This window comes from Acinonyx jubatus, chromosome A2 (genome assembly GCF_027475565.1).
Source record: "Acinonyx jubatus isolate Ajub_Pintada_27869175 chromosome A2, VMU_Ajub_asm_v1.0, whole genome shotgun sequence".
NCBI lineage: Eukaryota > Metazoa > Chordata > Mammalia > Carnivora > Felidae > Acinonyx > Acinonyx jubatus.
Window position 1 is genome coordinate 129791406 of NC_069383.1, and position 20555 is coordinate 129811960.

General features: G+C 41.6%; 1 protein-coding gene across 11 annotated transcripts in view; it reads left to right on the forward strand.

The window, feature by feature from the left end:
* The window catches only part of FRMD4B (FERM domain containing 4B), a 321646-nt gene that overhangs the window by 156624 nt on the left and 144467 nt on the right, over positions 1-20555 (forward strand). For 2 of the 11 annotated variants that reach the window (XM_053219080.1, XM_053219083.1), the window contains one exon: positions 1078-1213. The exons of 7 other annotated variants lie outside the window; for them this stretch is intronic. Coding sequence is in view for 2 of the 4 variants with exons in the window: in XM_053219078.1 (XP_053075053.1) it covers positions 18699-18722 (24 nt within the window). In the remaining 2 variants the exon portion in view is untranslated. Of the gene's footprint in view, positions 1-1077; positions 1214-17334; positions 18723-20555 lie in introns of those variants that run through there. 2 more of the 11 variants (XM_053219078.1, XM_053219088.1) reach the window with 2 other exon arrangements.

Here is a 20555-nt window from a genome sequence, read left to right on the forward strand (position 1 = left end):
TCAGCTCCTTTACAGAAAAAGTTCAACAGTTCCCACTCTAGAAAAAAAAGCAATGTATTGGGTACAGAATGCTAGAGGGGAAAAGGTCCAGACTTCAGTCATAGAAAAAATAGAACTTGAAGGAATATGAAAGAATTTTCTCATCAAAAACTTAGTCACCAGGAAAATAATAAATAAATATTCAGGATGAATGTTCAGTTTACCTTTACGAGGTCCTTTGTTGTAGAACATGATTGGAGTTACAGATTGACTCGTTTGTTTGTTCATTTATTTGTACCTAAAATAATGATCAGAGTGCTTACCCCATCCCTGCTACTGTCCCAAGGTGTCAGCCACACAAGGTCAAGATAGGCGTTTTTCCTGACGTCAAGAAATCTATTGTCAAGGAGGAGAGACAGATAAGGAAATGAAACTCTGTGGGAGGCCCTTGGCCAAGGTGCTCTAGGCACACTAGTGGAGGGAATCTAAGTCAGACTGGAGAAAAGCAAAAAGGGAGAGGAAGAGAGCCAAGGAGGCTTCCTGGAGGAGGCAATTCTCAAGCTGAGGTTTGAGGGGAAAGTAGGAGTTGGATAGATGAAGAAAGGCAGAAGGGCATTTCAGGCATAGGAAAACATGGCTTTGGTGGAATTATAAACAGTTTTTTAAGGCCGATGGGGAGAGAGGGCAGGAGCAGGGGAGAGAAAAAGAGCGAGTCGGAATCAGAGGCAGAGATTTTGATTAACATCTGAATTTGAATGATCTTTTACTTTAGGATTTTGATATTTTTCTGCAGAACTTCGGGGGCAGGGGAGAGGTTGATTTAGCAGTATCACTGGCAGCAGTGAGGCTGACAGATTTGGGAGAGGGTGACATAGTGGAGGCGGGAAAGGAAGGGGAGCTAGGGGGCTGCTGCAGTGACACAGGTGTATAGGTCAGGATAGGCTAGGTTTTGCCATGGCAACAAACGGCCCCAGTATCCTAATGGCTTAAAGAAGTAAAGGTTTGTTTGTGGTTCACACTACCGTCCAGTCACAGTTGTCCATTAGCTCTGCTCATCACTGTCACTTAGACTCACAGAATGTTCTTTCACGGTGCCAGTTACCATGATGGAGAGTGAAGAGCTCCTCGGGACTTGGCACTGGCAACTAAATGCTTGGCCTCTAAGTAGCTCCTGTGACTTCTTGTGGGTCCTTGGTCAGAGCTGATCAGTCACGCACTCAACTGCAGGGGCCAGGTAAGCAGTCCTACCCTGGGACAGCGTGAATGCTGATGCAGATTTGGTTCCTGAAACAAATTAACGAGCAGGAAGTTTACCAGAGAGCTCACTGGGATCAACACCTGTAGAAGGGAATAGAAAGAAGCAGGAGGAGCAGAGGAGAAACGGGGCTGTAATTCAGGCTCAGCAATGCCTTCAGCTGCCCTCATGGGTAGCTCTGGAACTGAGAGTTGTCCCCATTTGGAACAAGAGGGCTGTTCTTCCCTCCCACCTACATCAACACGTTGTTGGCAGTAGACTGCCCTTGAGAACGCGGAGTGACCTTGACCTTGAGGTAGGCAGCTCTATAAGGGAGGGCAATCCCCAGAGGGAGCTGAGAGCTGTCAGCTTAGAATGTTCCTGGTAGCTGAGGGAATAAGTCTGGGCAGCACATCATGGGGTCTTCTGCAAATGCCTGCCCAACAGGTGCCGGGATCAAAGCCTGAACTGAGGAAGGACCCACAGGAAGGAAGTGGAAAGTAAGGATTGCGTTGATTTAAAGGATGTGGAATCTGGCTTCAGGACACAGTCTCACTCTCAGGGCAGCCTCCTGATTGGATCCTACACTGTTGAAGGGATTGGGCAGCCATGGAGTCAGTTAACAGCAGCAACACATACAGAAAGGAGAGAAAACTTGGCAGATAAATGAAATACGAGTCTCCTTATCGCCGAGCAAATTCATCTCCCACCTTTTCTGGTAACCAAAGACTAGGGTTTTAGGGCAAGGAACTGAGATGTGAAGATACCCCAAAACTGAGAAGGAAAGCGGTCTTAATGTTCTAGCCCATCACTTGACAGAAGTATACTTCTGAAAGACTGTTGTTTAAAATCGACAAAATCAGTCTCAGTATCTTTGAAAAGCATTTCGGAGCCTTTGTCGTCCAGCTTGAGAAACACCAAGTTAAAGACTCTCCTGCCTTTCAGATTGGTGTTTGTTTTTCCTTCTACCGTCCTTTCTCGGTGGAGTTGCAGCACAGAGTAACTTCCTGTTTAGCCCCCTCTTCTGTTTATTTTGAACATTGGCTTTGTGATGTCTGATTTGGAGGCTATGGAAAAGTGTGAAGGATTCGAATAGGAAATCAGACCTGTAGTTCTAAACTTTACAGCAAGATGATATGACTTCAAGCACAGAAAGGAGGCAGAAAATTAGACCCTCGTGAAAAAAATTAAAATTGCCATCTCTATGTAATTACACATATGTGTGCCTCTAGGTGTTCATATGTAACAGATATAGATTCTGGCATCCTTGAAAATAAACTTGACTTGAAAGAGGCTGATGAATGCGATAAATAGTACCATTTTCCCCCTAATGTCCTAATCTTTTTTAGTCTCTTGAATTTTGTGTTTGGGCAAACCTTGTTGATTAAATAACTATTTTTCCCTAACTAGTGCTTTTATGTAGTGTCCCTGCCTTAGCTAATAGCTACAAATTATGTAGCAGCCGCTGTGTGCTGAGTCTTCTGCTTGGCACTTTAATTGCGTTATCTTAAAACAAGACAAAACAAGACCAAAACCCCTGAGGGGTTTTTTTTTCAATATACAAACATATAAAAGATAGTATGAGTAAAAAAGCCATGCACCCACCACTCGGTTTTAAGACATCTTAATATCTTGCCATGTTTGCTTCAGATACTTTTTAAAAATGTAACCAAACTATATAGAATCAGTTGAAACCACCCTCGTACTTTTCCTCTCTCCCTAAAATCCTACCGCGAAGTTCATGTGTCTCATTCCTGGGCATGTTTTGATAATTTTGACACCTATGTTTGTATCTATAAATAGATAACCCTTCTATGTTTGTCAAATTTATAGAAGGATATATCATTCTACTGCCTTATTATTCTCTCAACAAGCTTTTGGGATTCATCTCTAAATTCATTTTAATCCCTATATTCCATCACATGAATATAACCAATCTTTTGTTGATGGATACTTAGGTTGCATACAATTTTTCACTGTCTCAAAAGACAATAGTGAAAAGTTCTGTATTTGTTTCCTTGGGCTTATGATCAAGAACTTCTCCAGTGTATGTACAGAAGACTTTTAGCTTTATGAGATGTTGTGTCTTATCTTTGTCCTCGTAACAACTCTACAAGATGATATCATGAACCCCACTTTATTGGTTTTATATACTTATTAACTAATAAGTCATGGTGCTGGAATTTGAATGGAGTTCTGTCTGATTCCAGTGCTCAGCCTCTTGCCACTGACTTGCTACTTTATTTATTAAGAGGTAAACAGCACATAAAGATAGAGTCTTATCAATTTATTAACTTAGTCTTTCACTCAAACAAACATGGGGTGGAAACATAGCCTCGTGCTTTAAAATGAAGTCCGTGCACTCAAACTGCCTGAATTCAAATTCCTAACTCACCTTTTTTAGCCATGTGAGTTCTGAGACTGATTTTTTGGGCTGTAAAATATAGGTAATTAGAGTATCTCACTTAAAGCGTTTCTCTCCTGGGATCACGGTAGACATTAAACATATTGGTATTGTCAGTAAATATTGTTAGATATATGTGGGGGTAGATGGTTGGTTGGATGGGTGCATGAGTGCCTGGTAAATAGTCATCTTTATAGGTTCAGTGTTTTCAGTTTCTTATTTATGTGAATAACCATTGGAACCCCTAAAGTCTGCAGAAGCCTTGGATCCTCCCTCCTCCTCTCCGCATTACGAAGCTATTAAACTTTCCTCTTCTCGACCCTGAACCCTAGACTCTTACGCACGAAGGCTATGGAACCCCACTGACCGCTGTCTTTCTCATCTGTGTAAGCTCTCCTTTGATATGACCCTGAGATTTGCAACTGCTAAGGAGACCCAGTTATTACAAGCATCATGCTACCCTTGGGTAATGTAGCCAGCAAATATTTTTACAGAAATGAGTTTGTCTCATTAAAATGTGATTAGATGCTTATTATCTGAGAGAGAAAAGGGCCTTGATAAAATAGGGAAATAGAATGAGCTGTAGTTAGCTGGACCCGGTAAAATCAAGGCTTCCTGACTTAGCAGCTGTGTGACCTTGAGCCCAGCTGCTTAATTGCTCTGAGCCTGTTTCTTTACCAATACAAAGATAAAATAATACTCACACTTACATGGTATGAAGGTTAAAAATAACATGGGTTGAAAAACTTGATCCTAAGCTTAATGTTATCATACTAGGAGTTATGAGTGCAAAGTCTGACCAGGATGTAACTCCAAACACTTTTCATTTAATAGCTGTGTGGCATGGGCAAATTATGGGACCTCTCTGTGCCTCATTTTCTCGTGTTTGAGATGAGGATGATAATAGGGCCTACCACCCGGGGTTGTTGAGGGGACAACACAAATAAATAAAGATTTCACTAGGGTGCCTGGCTCATGGTAAGCGTTTCAAAAGTGTTATGGTGGGGCGCCTGGGTGGCTCAGTTGGTTAAGCATCTGACTCTGGATCTCGGCTCAGGTTTGTGAGATCAAGCCCTCAGCTGGGCTCTACGCTGAGAGTGCAGAGCCTGCTTGGGATTCTCTTTCTGCCTCTCCCTATTCGTGGGGTGGCGCTCTCTCTCTCTCTCTCTCTCTCTCTCCCCCCCTCCTCAAAATAAATAAACTTTAAAAAAAGTGTTAGCTATGGCTATTTCTATTTAGCGAACATTTTCAGTGTCAGACATAGTGCTAAGCCCTTTATAGTTACCATTTCATTTAAGTCTCCTAACAGCGACATGTAATAGGTATTACTGAACCCACCTGGCAAACGCGGGACCTGTTTAGAGCTGCTAAGTAACTTGCCCACGAGCAAAGATTGGAGCTCCGTTCTGTCTAAATACAAATCCCATTCACTCAGCCATCGTAGGGAATGGGCTTAGTTTGCAAACCATTCAGCCTCTTCCTTTGCCACCTTTGCCCGCCTGAAGTCCTAGGACTGCCATAGTCTCCATTCTCCTCTGCCAAACCCTAGCGGCATAGCAGGGATTAATGACCTGGTTGAGCCTCAGTCGTGAATAGTCTCAATCCAGGCTCCAGAAGCAACTCAGATCACACCATTCTCTTATGTGAATCCCTCCTGTGACGTCCCAACTCAGAAAAGCCTAGGCTCACCATACCCACAAGGCTCCACGTGATCAGCGCCCCTTTCTCTAGGTTCCTGTACCCCCGCTGTCAGCAAACACACTCAGCTTCTGGTGTTCACTCCTCACACTTGTCCCCTAACTCTTCTCCAGTGACACTGGCCTCCTGCTGTGGCTTAAGCCCACCAAATGCGTTCCACCCTCAGAGCCTTTGCCCTTGGGTTTTTCTCTGCCTGGAACCTGGGGTTTTCTCTTTTCCTCCTCTCCACCCCAGACTAAGAGGCCACCCCTGACCTTTCTCTTATCCTGCTTTATTTTTCTTCCTAACCCTATTGCCACCTAATGTTAGAACTTTATTTAGACGCTCACTGGTGTCTGCCCAACCAGAACATTAGCTGAAGACAGGTAGGGACTTGGCTTTGTTGGCTGTAGTGTCCCCAATGCCTGGAACCTAATCTACCCTTCGGAGATACTCGTTGACTAAATGAACAAAGGAATCTGCTTCACACTTTAAGAAGCTCACTCTAGCCACTCTGCGGGGAGTGTCTAGGGACGGGTAAGACAATTACGAGGCTGTTTCTAATGTCCAGTGAGACCTGCTGGGGACCTGGGTAGGAGTGACGGCAGCCTGTGGTGTAGGGAGATACCAAGAATTCGGAGGAGGCAAAAAGTAGCATTAGGGGAACTCTGTCTAAAGGGAATGTTTGCGGTCTATATAGTTGAGGAAACTTCATGCAAGGAAAAAGCCGTGCAGGTAGAAATGTATTTGTGTGTGTATGTTTATTGCTTTTCCTTATTGAAAATAGCCCCCAGCCAACGTAAGTATTGTAGCTTGAGAATAAATTTGTTTGGGTTCTCTGACGTGTTCTGTGATGTGCCTGTGGTTCCAGTTCATTCAAAAAGCAGTGTTTGAGATCGGAGACTAGGCTATTCCCTCCAGGGCCTGTGAAAACGGGCTCGCCCAAGGACCCTAGCTTGTGTGGACGGCCAGCTTGCAAGTCCCGGTCTGTGCCCAGCCCAGGGTGGGGAAGTTGGCAGTTTCTGCAGCTCTTGTCAGCTCTGACTGTCAAGTGATCGCTGTTTCCTGTGCCCAGCCCTGTGGTTAGGTTCTGGAAGGTGCCCTGTGTTGCCTGACCAATGCTGACAGACACTTCAGACGTTGTGCTTTCTTTTTTTTTTTTGGCTTGCTGTGGACGGCTCATCATTCTGACCCTGTCTCGTGTCATGCCCATCCATTGGAGTTACGGATAGAAGGAAGGACCCTCTGGATTTGCCTGGTTTCTTGGGAGAAAAGAAAAAAACAACAACATTTTTTTTTTCTGGTCTTCATTAGTGTTTAATTAAAAGCTTGCTTTTCCCTAGGTCTTTAGCCGTGTCCAGGCTTTTTAAAATTCTGCAAGCACAGACAATATAAAGAGAATTTGACCCTTTGAGTTACAAGAGCTGCTTATTGTGTCTAATTATCAACCTCAAATAACGACAGAATCATAAGCCCCAGCAGAAAAAGTAATACTAGGAATTTCCCAAATAATTCCTGAAGGAAAAGTGCATCTACCTTTAATAAATACTCTAATACCAGTTTTTAAAGGAAATTAATGTTTTAAGTTTGAAACAATCTGGTCAGGGTATAAAGAGTCTTAACTCTCAACTCATATTTAAATTGATGGGCTTCTTTCTTCCTTAACTTTTTATATGTTAATATTTCAAGGTCTTGATGCCAAATATTGGTCCAGCCAAGCTCATAAGACTTGGTTCTCAAATACCTTTTGGAAATGATATATTTTAGCGAATGTGTTTTTCCTTTAATAAACTTCAGAAGCCAACTCCCAGTTTCAAAAAAACAAATTTTTTCTGAGATGTTAGTGCCAGAGTCTGAACAGTGGCCTTTATTCACAACCAAGTCGGATCAATTTAATTTTTTTTCAGACTCCTATGCTACATTAGGTAACAAATACAGCAAAACTTTGCCACACCTTTGTGCTGTATATTGTGCGTGTTTTAAGTAAATCAAATTTAATTATGGTCTTTCTATCCTTTTCTCTTTCCTCCTGACTTTTTTTTTTGTATATTTTCTCTGAGCTAACTAGGTCATGTTTAAGCATATGAATAATTTATAATGTATATGTATATGCATGTGTGTGAGTACCAATATACAAATAAATGTATAAATACGTGACTGTATCTGAAGTTTTTCCAGAAAGTAGAGCCATGAACCAACATTTTCACCAAACATAACTTCTGCTTTCTTTCCCCCATCTTCAACATCACTTTTTTTTTAGATTGATTTATTTATTTTGAGAGAGAGAGACAACCCGAGTCGGTGCGTGAACCCGTGAACTGCAAGATTATGACCTGAGCCAAATTCAGAGTCAGACGCTTAACCAGGCTCCCCCTTCAACATCACTTTTTAAGTTATGTTATGACCCTGAAGTAATTAGTCAGTGCCAATAATCTGGTTCCGTAACAGATGGTCTTTTTTAGGAAGTTGCTGTCAATTTTGATGAAGTTTAGGAAATGAAAACCGATGAACAACCTCATCTGTTTCCAACAGTTTAAAGAGAAGAAACCAGACAACTGGTTCTGTGCTGAAGCTCCCATGTCATCTCCCAGCTCAGCTTAGCTCGCCTGCCTGTGAAATGGAGCCATTCCGTAGCTGCTGCATGGGGGGTACCGAGCATTTAAGTAGGGGGCAGTAGAACGAGTTGCTCACAAGGCGACACTTGCCCCCTCTCCTTCCCCAGCAACCACCCACCCTCTGCAAGACCAGGTAGGAGGTTCCAGGCCTGAGGAACGTGTGAAGAAAAAACACAGATGAAATGGGCAACAACAGTTCGAGGTCTCTACACCGAAGCAGCTCCATTCATTATTTACAGATATTTAATGACATCTGTTCTGTTTTAATGGACCTTGTAATGAGATGAAAAGTGTTATCTACTTCCTTTGAGTGGTATGCACATATCCTTTGGGAGCTGAGGAGTTGGCATCATATGGATGTGAGCCTTAATCCAGTGCCTTATCCCTGACTGGCTGTACTGCCTAGGACAGGATGCCTAACCCCTTTGAGCCTCAGCTGCATCATCTATAAAATGGGGACAGAATATCTCAAAGTATTGTCGTCAGGTTTAAGTGAAAGAATGCCATTGGACTGCTCAGTTCAGGACTGGGAATGGGACAAGAATTCAGCAAATTATAGCTTACGAAAAAGGCCCTGACTACTAATATAGGCAGAAAAGTCAAGGAAAAGTATCCTAGAAATAAGATGCTGTTTTCCTCTATCATCTAAATGAACTTACCTAAAATAAGGATTAGAGAGGCGATGGACATTTTGAAGCAGGAGAATTAAATCATAATTGACCTGGTAAATTGCTGCAACCTTTTCAGAGGAAAGCTGAGTTATAGCCAATCAAAATATGAAGTATGTGCCCTCTTTGACCAAACATTTCCACTTTAGGAAGTCATCTTAAGGATATTCTCACATAATGTTATCTGTGCAAGATTTTCGTTTGCACCATTATTTGAAATAGCAACCCCTTGGAGATGTGAATAAGAGAACAAATGATAAAATGATAACACTTCTGTACCATGGACTCCATGAAATCAGCAGGAAGAATGTAGAACTATATATCACAGCCTACCCAAATTGCCAGTGATATAATTTCGAGTGAAAACAAAGGCTAAAGACGGAACAGTATACAAGATGAGTGTGTGTGTGTGTGTGTGTGTGTGTGCGCGTGCGTGCGTGTGAAGAGAGTGAAACAGATACAGATATTATGCAAGAAATGTGTGTATGTATTCCTTTACATTGGAGAATAGGGTTGGAAATATATTAAAGACCATTATATAATGGAAATTATATAATGGAAATATATAATAAAGACCATTAAAATTTTTACCCCGGGGAACTGTAAGTGGATGAAGGGAGAGCTTTCTACTTGTTTTACGTTCCTAATTCTTTTTTTTTTTTAATTTTTTAAAAACATTTATTCATTTTTGAGAGTGAGAGAGACAGAGCATGAGCGCGGGAGAGGCAGAGAGAGAGGGAGACACAGAATCAGAAGCAGGCTCCAGACTCTGAGCTGTCAGCCCAGAGCCCGACGCGGGGCTCGAACTCACGGACTGCGAGATCATGACCTGAGCCGAAGTCGGACACTCAACCGACTGAGCCACCCAGGCACCCCTACATTCATAATTCTGAATTTAAATTTTTTATTGCAAGGATATATGTAATTTTTTATAATCTGTAAAGCATCCTATTCCAAACAGTTGAATTCTGGGGAACAGGGATCTGTCCCATGTAATCCTGTGTCATTGCATCCAGTGTGTAGTATGTCTCCCCAAGTATTTGTCTTGTGTGTCCATTTAATAATGATTACTAATCATTACCGGTAGGATTACTATTGAGTAAAAAGTAATATTTCTCCTCATCTGAGTACCACAGATTTTTTTTTATCATTAAAATAATATAAATACAGGAACACCAGGGTGGCTCAGTTGGTTAAGTGTCTGACTCTTGATCTTTGCTCAGGTCATGATCTTATGCTTCGTGAGATCAAGTCCCATGTTGGGCTTCACAATGACAGCATGAAGCCTGCCTGGGATTCTCTCTCTTTCCCTCTCTCTGTGCCCCTCCCCTGCTCTCTCTCTCTCTCTCTCTCTCTCTCTCTCTCTGCCTCTCTCAAAATAAGTAAATAAACTTTAAAAAAATAAATAACATAACATAACATAAATCCATTAATACAACTGTTATAGAAACGCATGGCCTAGGGGCGCCTGGGTGGTTCAGTGGGTCTTGATTTCAGCTTAGGTCATGATCTCGTGGTTTGTGAGTTCGAGTCCTGCATCAGACTCTTCGCTGACAGTGTGGAGTCTGTTTGGGATTCTCTCTCTCTCTTTCTCTCTGTCCCTTCCCCGCTCTCTCTCTCTCTCTCAAAATAAATAAATAAACTTTAAAAAATGAAATAAATGCATGGCCTAGAGTGAAGCTACTTTATCAGTGGTATATATTCACCAGATATTTTCTAAACCTAGAGTGGCATACATATTTACATTAATTTTTTACGAAGGTGAGATCATCCTATTCATCTTATTTTGAAATGTATTTATTTACTGATATATTTAAGTTCTGATCTCTCATTATTTTTCATAACTGTGATATGGAATATCTATTCCATATCATATTTTATGACATGAATATACCATAATTAATTTCACCAATCCCCCATTACCAGGAATTCAGGTTGCTTCCAGTTTTTACTAAGTGCTAAAGTGAACATCTTTGTATGCAAAACATTTGTGGGAGAATTTCAGCAAGATAAATACCTTGTTTGGAAATAATTTGGATTTCCAAAAAGGTTGCACCAATTTATGCTGCTGTAGAATGAACAAGAATCCTTCTTTTCCATACCCTAGCCAACAACTTTTGATTTATACCGCTCTCCTAGCCAAAAAATTTATATTGTAGACCTTTGTTTCATTTTATTTCACTTATTAGTGGAGCTGTCCCATTTTCAAACTTTCTTATGGGCCATAATGCTTGGAACACTGGAGTTGTTCTTGCCTGAGAACATCAGGAGAATCACATTCTGCATTTTATCACAGTGTAAATTGGTTTGCATGCTTTCAGAGCCAGACTTGAGAGCAAATTTTAGTCTCTTAGAAAATGTCATCTCAAAGTAGTATGGTATTCTCTTGTATAGTTAAAATAAGTTTATGTAGAGCATTGCTGGGTTAAAATCCAAGTATCCTAAAGATACATTTTCATTTACCCTCTCTGTCATGCACTGTCATCTTAAGATTTAGAAATAGTGGGGAATAGTTCTTTCTATGTTTGCTATCCTGTTTGGTTTCATACTGTGGTTTCCCCCATTTACTATTTAGTGGATTTCAGCAATTTTTTTTCTCTTCTATGAATGTTCTGTACTCCATTTAGATAAGCTGGAAAGGAATCACAAAGGCCTTTATTTATTTATTTTGTAACAAGGGATAAAGCTTGGGGCAGGAGTGCAAAACGACACCCCATTTATTTTCTCTTTTTCATCTTAGATGCCCTAGGCCTTTGAGCTTATTTGGCCCTCTAAATCCATATTTGTTAACTTAAATATAATTTTTCCAGAGTTGAATTGTCTCGATGAGATTTCACAGCCACAAGCGACCATGAAACTGTCTTTTGTCTCATTTTGGGAGCCACCAGAACTGAGGACTTAGGTGGTGGAAACTGCTGGTCCCATTAATGTCGTGGCTGTTCGGAAGCTAGCGCCTTGAGGGTGATGATGGGTTGACCTGCAGACCCATTTGCGTATAGCCTTCCACCAGGGCCAACCTAACTCAGGTAAATTGGAATTGCCACAGGAAACCCTTCAACGAGGGCTTGCCTCATGTTTTAGCTGTGCAGCACTCCCCATTGGCATTCTGCCAGCTCCCCACTCTCTTTTGGAGGTGCCCACCATGCACATGGCAAAAGGGCAGGTCCCCGTGCAGGTTTCCTACCGTGGCTGCTAAGGAGGCTAGATCTTACTCTGTCTGCCTTCCAGTTCAACTAGAGGACAGGCCCAAGGCCTCAACCTGGCCCCCGGGCACCTGTGCACTCCTGCTCTTGGAGTGGTGAGCTGGAGGAGCAAACATTTGGAAGTCAGAACCACAAAGGCAGCAGTGGCCATGCAGCACAGACACGATCGTTGCATGACATGATACTGGCTGTGTTTGTTCCCTTATGGGTTCTCTTGTTCTCCATTCATTTTCTGAGCCTGCTTCCAAGAGCCAATTTTTGCCCCTTCTTCCATCCTAAGAGGCCTGATTTGGTCAGGAATCAATATCACCCTCCATGCAACTTGGGGATATACTGGCTACTCCCTAAGCTCGTGCTTCCCAACTTTTTTTCATGTCATGGAGCACATATGATAATGTTGGTATGGCACCCAGGGTAAATGTTTATGAGGCTGCTCAAGGCTTAAAGTCACCAGTGCAGAGTCTCAGGAAGATATCAAAGACTTCTAGGGTCACGTCCAGAGGACCCAGGAGCTGACTCAAAGAATTGACCAAGATGCAACAGTTCAAACATCAGTAAAGACAATACTTTTAATGGTTTAAAACACATATAATGTATTTAAATGCAGTTTTTATAAATACATAAAAAAAATTTTTTTAATATTTATTCATTTTTGAGAGAGAGTCAGAGAGCATGAGTGGGTGAGGGGCAGAGAGAGAGGGAGACACAGAACTTGAAGCAGGTTCCAGGTTCTGAGCTGTCAGTACAGAGCCCAATGCGGGGCTCGAACCCACGAACCGTGAGATCATGACCTGAGCCGAAGTTGGACGCTCAACTGACTGAGCCACGCAAGCACCCCAGTGTTTATAAATACTTAAAAAATCATTTGGGCCACCATTGGAAGTGCCAAGTCATTATCTTGAAAACTGGTAAATAAAGGTAAAGAGTCAAGCATTTGCCCTATGTCTCCTATAATGAATCCTATCACTAGGTAACCTGTTAATAGATGAAGGGAAATTTCTTTTTTTTTTCAAGTTTGTTTATTTATTTTGAGAAAGAGAGTGAGAGTAAACAAGCATGGGGGAGGGAGAGGGAAAGAGAGAGAGGGAGAGAGAAAATCCCAAGCAGGTTCCATGCTGTCAGTGCAGAGTCCAAGGCAGGACTCGATCTCACAAACCATGAGATCATGATCTGTGCTGAGATCCAGAACCTGATGCTTAACCGACTGAGCCACCCAGGTGCCCTGAGGGGAAATTTCTCATTACTGAAATATTCTTGCTAATAAGTAAAGGGTGACAAATAGAAAGTCACCATATTGCAATCCTTAATTCATTAAATGATGTAGCTATTGAGCTAACATCAAAAAAGAGAAGGCCCTCCTAATGGAAGAACACACTTGGTAACCTAACACTTGGTAGTCTGAAGACTCAATCAGATTCCAGATGCATCATCTTTGGAGACAATCTTGCCAAAGATGATGCATCTGGAATCTGATTGAGTCTTCAGATTCAACCAAGTTATGGGAAATACAGTGGATAGAGGACCATGTTAAATGACACCATACAGATATAATCAGCAAAACTCAGCTGGTGAAATGTACAGGATAAACAGCTCAGTTTCTTCAATAAGTAAATTACAATGAGATAGAAGAGAGAAAGAGAGCAAGATGAGTGGAAGGGAAAACTATAGGTTAATAGAGATTCAGGAGAAGTATCGACAAATTGTAAAGTATGGACCTTTTCCGGGTCAACATGGAAACAAACTTGAAAAAAACACATTAGCAAGACAACTGGAAATTTGAGCACCAACTGGAAATCTGATGATACTAATATTGTTACTTTTTTTTAACATAATTGGGGTTATGCTTTTAAAAAGAGTCCTTATCTTTGGGCACCTGGGTGGCTCTGTCATTAAGCATCTGACTTCGACTCAGGTCATGATCTCGTAGGTCATGAGTTCGAGTCCCACATCAGGTGAGCTTGAGCCCCACTTCTTTCTCTTCCTCTCCCTCCCTCTCTCTCTCTCTCTGCCCCTTACTCATTTGCTCCCCTCTCTGTCTCAAAAAACAAAAGAGTCCTTATCTTATACATTGAAGTATTTACAGATGAAATTATTTGAATGCTTAGATTTGCTTCAGAATAAAAGGACAGAAGGACAGAAAGTGGATGAGAGCATTAATGAAACAAGATCAGCCATGTGTTCATAAGTGTTGAAACTGGGTGAAGGATACATGAGGGTTCATTGCACAGGCTGTCACTTTTTGTAAGGGCTTGGAATTTTCCATTATAAAAAGTTTTGTTTCGTTTTTAAAGAAATGCAAAGGGAGAGGGGAAAAAGAAAAAAACAAAAACAGAGTCTTCAGAAATACAGGAAGGAAACCTAGCAGCATGCCTGCCTACTAACCCCTGGACACATTGCTCATTGCCTGCAGTGGCCAAACGGAAAGGCTGTATAAGAATGTCAGCCCTGGGTTCGAATCCTGTTCTGCACCCAACTGGGGGGACTTTTAGTGCCAGATTCGCTAAGGCTCAATTTCTCATTTGTAAGATAGAGATGAACTACTCCCCATTTCAGAGGGTTGTTGTTCGAATAAAAGAAGATAATCTGTAAAGCATGGGGCCTTGGACCTAGTACCAGTTCGCACTCAGTAAATATGGGCTCTTGACTGTTATTTTATTGCGTGTAGCATTTAAAATCAGAAAATTAGACAAAAGTGAATACGTGCACTTTTCAATGGATGTTGGAACATTTTTGATGATTTCTGAACTCCAAGGCCTTTTTTGCTTCCTTTGTCCAAACATGGGAATGAGATCAGATTTTGTAGTATTTATGTCCATCGCCTGAAAAACTGCATGAACCTTATGATGGCACCGGTCCTGTGAAGCAGACAGAAAGGAAACCCTCACATTGCTTACCTTTCTTCCTCTGTCTTTTTCACCTCTGTTTTTCCATTTATGGTTAAGAAAGTGAGAGAATCTGCCTAGAACAAGAAACTTCCCTCTTTTTCTTCCTGGAGGGGAACATGAGTAATGGACTTTTCCATCAGGGTTGTTTTTCCTGGACATGGTGTCCCCCCTCCAACTGCTAAAACATGTGATCCTGAAGGAGACCGTAAATAAACTTCAAATACTCCTTATCGGTCAGTGATGCTGTCCCAGTTTCTAATAAATTATGAAGTAGTTTTCTGTATTTGGTGCTCTTCCTTTTAAGTTTATTTATTTATTTTGAGAGTGAGAGAAAGCACAAGTCAGGGAGGGGCAGAGAGAGGGAGAGAGAAAGAGAATCCCAAGCAGGCTCCACACTGTCAGCACAGAGCCCAGCGCAGGGCTTGAACCCAAGAACCGTGAGATCATGACCTGAGCTGAAGCCAGATGTTTAACCAACTGAGACACCCCGGCACCCCGGTGCTCTTCCTTTTAAAACAGAAGTTCTATTTGGGACACCTGGGTGGCTCAGTCAGTTGAGTGTCCAACTCCTGATTTCAGCTCAGGTCATGATCCCAGGGTGGTAGGATCAAGGACCAAGTTGGGCTTCCGAGCTGAGTGTGGAACCTGCTTGGGATTCTCTCTCTCTCTCTCTCTCTCTCTCTCTCTCTCTCTCTCTCTCTCTCTCTCTTTCTAAAATAAATAAAGAATTACAAGACAGCAGAACTTTAAATCAAGTATGGGCCATTTCTGAGCATGGGATCCTGGAGGGACTACACAGGTCACACACTCATTAGGCCGAGCGCCTAATAGACACCCAAAAACTAGTTATTGGAGTGAATGCAAATCTAAGAAAAACCAGCCTCCAAAGAGCTCTGACATACAAACTGATAAAAGATTATGAACAGAAACCAGCCTGTGTGTGAAAGGGGTGCATAATTTCTCAACTGCAGGGTTGGCCGTGAGGTGAAAAAGAAGATGTCCACTCTGTTCTCCTTGCAAAACACCAACATAGGCTGTAAATCCCTTGAGGGTCTTGACTGGAGCATTTTCATCCTGACTTCCCTCACAGGGCCCTGCACGTATGTGGTGCTCACTGAATATTTGAAATGAACTCAGCTGGTCCTGGGTGTGGAAGGAGAGAAGGATGAGGAGTTATAAAGGAAATACACCTTTCTTTAGTGCAAACCTCACTAAATTCAGGAGGAGGGGAGCTGGCCTTCAAGGTTGTCCTCTTAGTATATGGCAAGTGGTTCAGAGCTAGACTCGGCCATCAGATTTTTAGAAAACCAGTACACTGTGGGTGTTGGGATCTTATGGTGCGTCTGGCATTTCTCCAGTATATGAAGTGCTCTGTAATGAGAGTGATCATTTTGTGATTAATGCAAAGCATTAATCCAGAACAAAAACACACTTACTTCTCTGATCCCTCTAAGTGAGGAGTATGGGATAGAGTTGGTTGTTTTTGGTTTGTTTTTTTTTTCACTATTCCCGAATTACATGTTGATCCCATGATAGGGGGGCATGAGGTTAATCTCACCCTAATCATTTAGATGATGCCCTCATAGAAGAGCAGGGATCTGTTATTAGAAAAAGGTGAATCAGACTCTGAATAGGCAAAACCAACAGACACTCAGACAGTCTCCTCGTTTTAATCCTCCCTCGTGCTCTCACGGCCATAACCTGACCTTGCCCCAGCTCTGTATTTGGGATGTGGGCTTTCACCTGACCCTCCAAGTTGGCCCGGCCTCCTGGTTTTAGTCCATCCTGTTGCCCCAACTCTGAAACTGGTTGTCCAAACTCTGATTTTCTTTCAGCATGAAAAATCTCTTCGCGTACAATCAGAAATGTCTCAATAGTTATCTCAGAAGGCTCTCCAACCCAGGGAGAAAAGTTGACGGTTATGGCGTTTCTACTGCTATATATATCAAATAGAAGGTTCCCCAAAACATGAAGTAATTCTCCATTTGCCCAGTAAGAAGATTCAAAACACATGTTTGAGGCCAACTTGAATATATGCAAATTTAGGAATGCAGATTACATAGTGGAATATCTGCTTCTAATGTTTTAGATCATTTGTTCTATAAACTGATAATTTGAGTGATAGTTGTCTGGTGCTGTCCCTCTTTTTGAAGTGGTTTTATTCAGCCTCCTCACCTGCACCTATGTGTTGGTCCTGACACAGAAGCCCCTCCTGGACTCATCCTTGTAGCTCTCCTTGGAGTCACTCCTGCCAAAGGCATTTGAGCTACAGCATTTTTTTAAAAATCTCCATATATGGTATTTCATTGGGAAAACTATTGCATGACATTTTTTTCCTTCCCCCATCCATGGTCTTCCAGCCTAACCACCCACAGCATGGCCTTTTAAAGTGAGGTATAAGTGATTCATTTATTCCATTTTTCTTTCTTTCTTCTTCTTTCTTTCTTCCTTCCTTCTTCCTTCCTTCCTTCTCTTTTTCTTCCTTCCTTCCTTCCTTCCTTCCTTCCTTCCTTCCTTCCTTCCTTCCTTCCTTCCCTCCCTCCCTCCCTCCCTCTCTCTCTCTCTCTCTTTCTCTCTTTTTCTTTCTTTCTTTCTTTCTTTCTTTCTTTCTTTCTTTCTTTCTTTCTTTCTTTCTTTCTTTCTAACTCATTTATTCTAACATCCAGGCCCTCCAATTGTGAGATCCCATGCCCACAAATAATTACTAAGTCTGTATTGAATTGTTTGCCATCTTTTCCACTGATTTCATCAAGTGACCCGTATAAGCATCCAAATTTGGCACTGATTGAGATTGTTTCAGGCTATTGTGCCTTCTCAGACTGTATATTGTGGTTCAAAGTAAGCAGAGTCTTTGAAAGGACTTCAAGGTAAAATCACTTACTGCTCAGGGGTAAGATATCTTTTGGTAGAGGGAAGGACGGAATATTTCTTCATTAAATACATGTGGTATATGCCTATCTGTCAGGCAAATTCTTTGTGTTCTGCATGCATCATGTCATTTAATTCCTCCAACACCTCTAATAAGACAGGGATTTTTATTTCCATTTTACTAAAGAGGAAATGGATTCTCAGAGAAGTCAGGTAGCTTTTCCAAGGACAAACAGCTACCAAAACCCAGGTTTGAGTCTAGAATTCATGTCATTAACCATACCACACACTTGCACAAAATTTCAGAAGGTTCTTTTTTTGGGGGATGGGAGAAGCATGGTACCATGTCAGAAGCTATTACTTAACTGTTCTAAAAATAATATATATATTTATTATTTTTCCTGGATTCTGTATATTTTTCTTTCCACCCCACTTTGGAGTGTAATGTACTGTGATTTTTTTCCCTGGCCATTGAGTTAGTTCAATAGTATTGAACAAATGCCTTTGTTAAAAGCAAATAATGAAATAGATCTTTCTGTGAGACCCCAGTCATCCTGCCCAGATTTTTTGTTTGTGGCTGGCATCCCTGCCATTGACTGGTATTAAGATTGTCTCGTGGAATTCTGGGTCTCTTTCCAAGTGTAAACGCTGGTGACATAAAATGGCTATGAGTACACAGTTTGAGTTCCGTATTATTTCTGTTTATAGCATTAAGTCACCTGCCTTGTGCAGAATGTGTACCGACTGAAGAGCCAAAAGTGAAGTTTGGATTCTTAGATAGCATAGCCCACCTATGAATGATTATCCATCCCCGATCATGCATCATCCGTGATGTTTAGAGAACAGTAAACAACGTTCCTTCGTGTATTTTAAAGATGTAATGAAGAGAAACTTTAGGTAGCCAAAAGAAATAGAAGTTTTGGGTTTTTTTCCTCCCTGTTGCTCTCCTGACTCATGTTGAAAGGCTTTTGTTTCTAATCAAAGCAACAAACGGTAAGGTCATTTCCTTGCGATTATATGGCAGCGGAAGGCGTCAGGGTTTTTAGGTCCCTACTTCCACCAGCTTGTATTTGGAGAAAACACACACACACACACACACACACACACCCCACAAGTGCTTAATACATGTGTCCTTTGTCCTGCACATTCTCTCCAGTCCCTTTAAATGAGCCGAGATCATGGTTCGGAGGTAAGAACAATTTCTCTTACAATATTCTGACAGTGTAATTGTGCTTTGTGAGCTCTTACTGGCATTTCTTAGGAAAATCTTGGGCAGATTTTAATATTATACAGCGGTGGAGTAATCTACGTACTAATGTTCCAGAATCTAACTTTCAGAAAAGGAAACTCCAAGAAAAGTTTATCTCCACTCTTTGCAAAAAAATTACTCCTTCCAAAGAAAATTGGAAATGCTCCAGTTTGATACCAAAGTGAAGATGGTCCAAACACCCATCTTTTGGAGGGTTTTCCTGTAATTGTTTTAAATGCTATCTCTGCTCCCTCAAAGGTCCTAAAAGGGACCTTTACTTTGTTTTTAGTTGGGATTTCTTGTTTTTACTTTGAAACTTTGGCAATTGTTGTTGAAGTGTGTCCTTCTACCTTACCGCTCCCCACCCCCCAGCCCTTTTTCTTTTCTGTCTTACTTTCTTTTTTTGTGGGTGTTAATTTTGAAGGCTTGAGCTCCTTTATGAATATGGAAAGGACAGGGAGACGGCAGGAACTATGTCAGTAAGCAGCACGAAAATGCTTTTGGATTTCCAGTTGTTAATCATGCCCTCGGCACAATGTGTTTGGAGCCTTCTCTATCTTTGTGAGCGCTTGGCAGCAAAGATTCTGTGGGGATCTAGAACTCATTAGTAGCCTTTCTAAAAGGACCTATTAATGTCTGTCCCTGTCTTGCCTGGAAAAAAGAAGCAGGAAAAGTGAATTTTGTCCCTGAGTCTAGTTAATGGTGAAGACTCTATGTGATCAGAATTGAGCAGCTCAAGGCAGTGACCTTGGGAATATCATTTTGGGGGATGGCTATCAATTAATTCATAAAACTTGCATGATTTGTCAGAGGAAGTTCTACATCCTAATTTCAGGGAGGCTGTTTTTTTTTTTCTTTCCTTCCTTGTAAAGTGGTGTTGGTAAATTCATCGAGTTTAACTCCGAGTGTCCTTTTTTTTTTTTTTTTTTTTTTTTGCCCTGATAGGTAGATGTTGGATATGGAGGAGGGGAGGGAAATCTGGGTTGACTTTAGAAAACAAAGGAAATTGTCTCATCCAGGAGACTGCAAAACCCTTGGGTATAGAAGGAAGTCTGTGGAGGAAGTGGGTAGGATTGGGTACAGAAGAGAAACCTCAAGGAAATAAATACATCACAATAGGGACTGGGATAATACTCCCTTGCCATAATATAACACCACATGTGGCCTGAGAAACAAATCAGTGCTCTCTAAATCAGCTCTATCTAAAGGTATCTAATGACCTGAAGGTCTAGAAGGGAATATAGTCTTATCCACAATGTAGTCCTTTGACCTGCTTTTCAGACTGGCATTATGGTGACACAGGGTCTCACATTAGATGATCCAATTCTTTAGATTCAGGCCATAGAACCTCCCTAAACTCTATTGCAATGCAGCCCCTTCAGAAATCAGAAGCTATACTTCTTAGCAGAAGATCTAAAATATTCCCAGACATTCCAAATCCCAGTCCGAATCATATTCTGTGTATTCCAGTGTATCATTTATTCAGCCCTCCATTTGGAGCCTACAGGCTCCAAAGTGGTGGCTACTAGAAGGGAGGTCCTTACCCACAGATACTACACCCCCTGCCATGGGGCTCAATTACTTTTGGGAGAGCAGGGAATGGGTGGTGGACAATTAAGATTGGTTGAGTAGAATTGTAAGGTACGTTTATGCCATTATTGGAGCCAGAAGAAACCTTGTAAGTCGCTTTGTCTGGTCCCTTCATTCTATCATTGACAAGATTAAAATTCAGAGTAGTGGGAGAATGTTCTGAAGATCTCACGTCCCATTAAG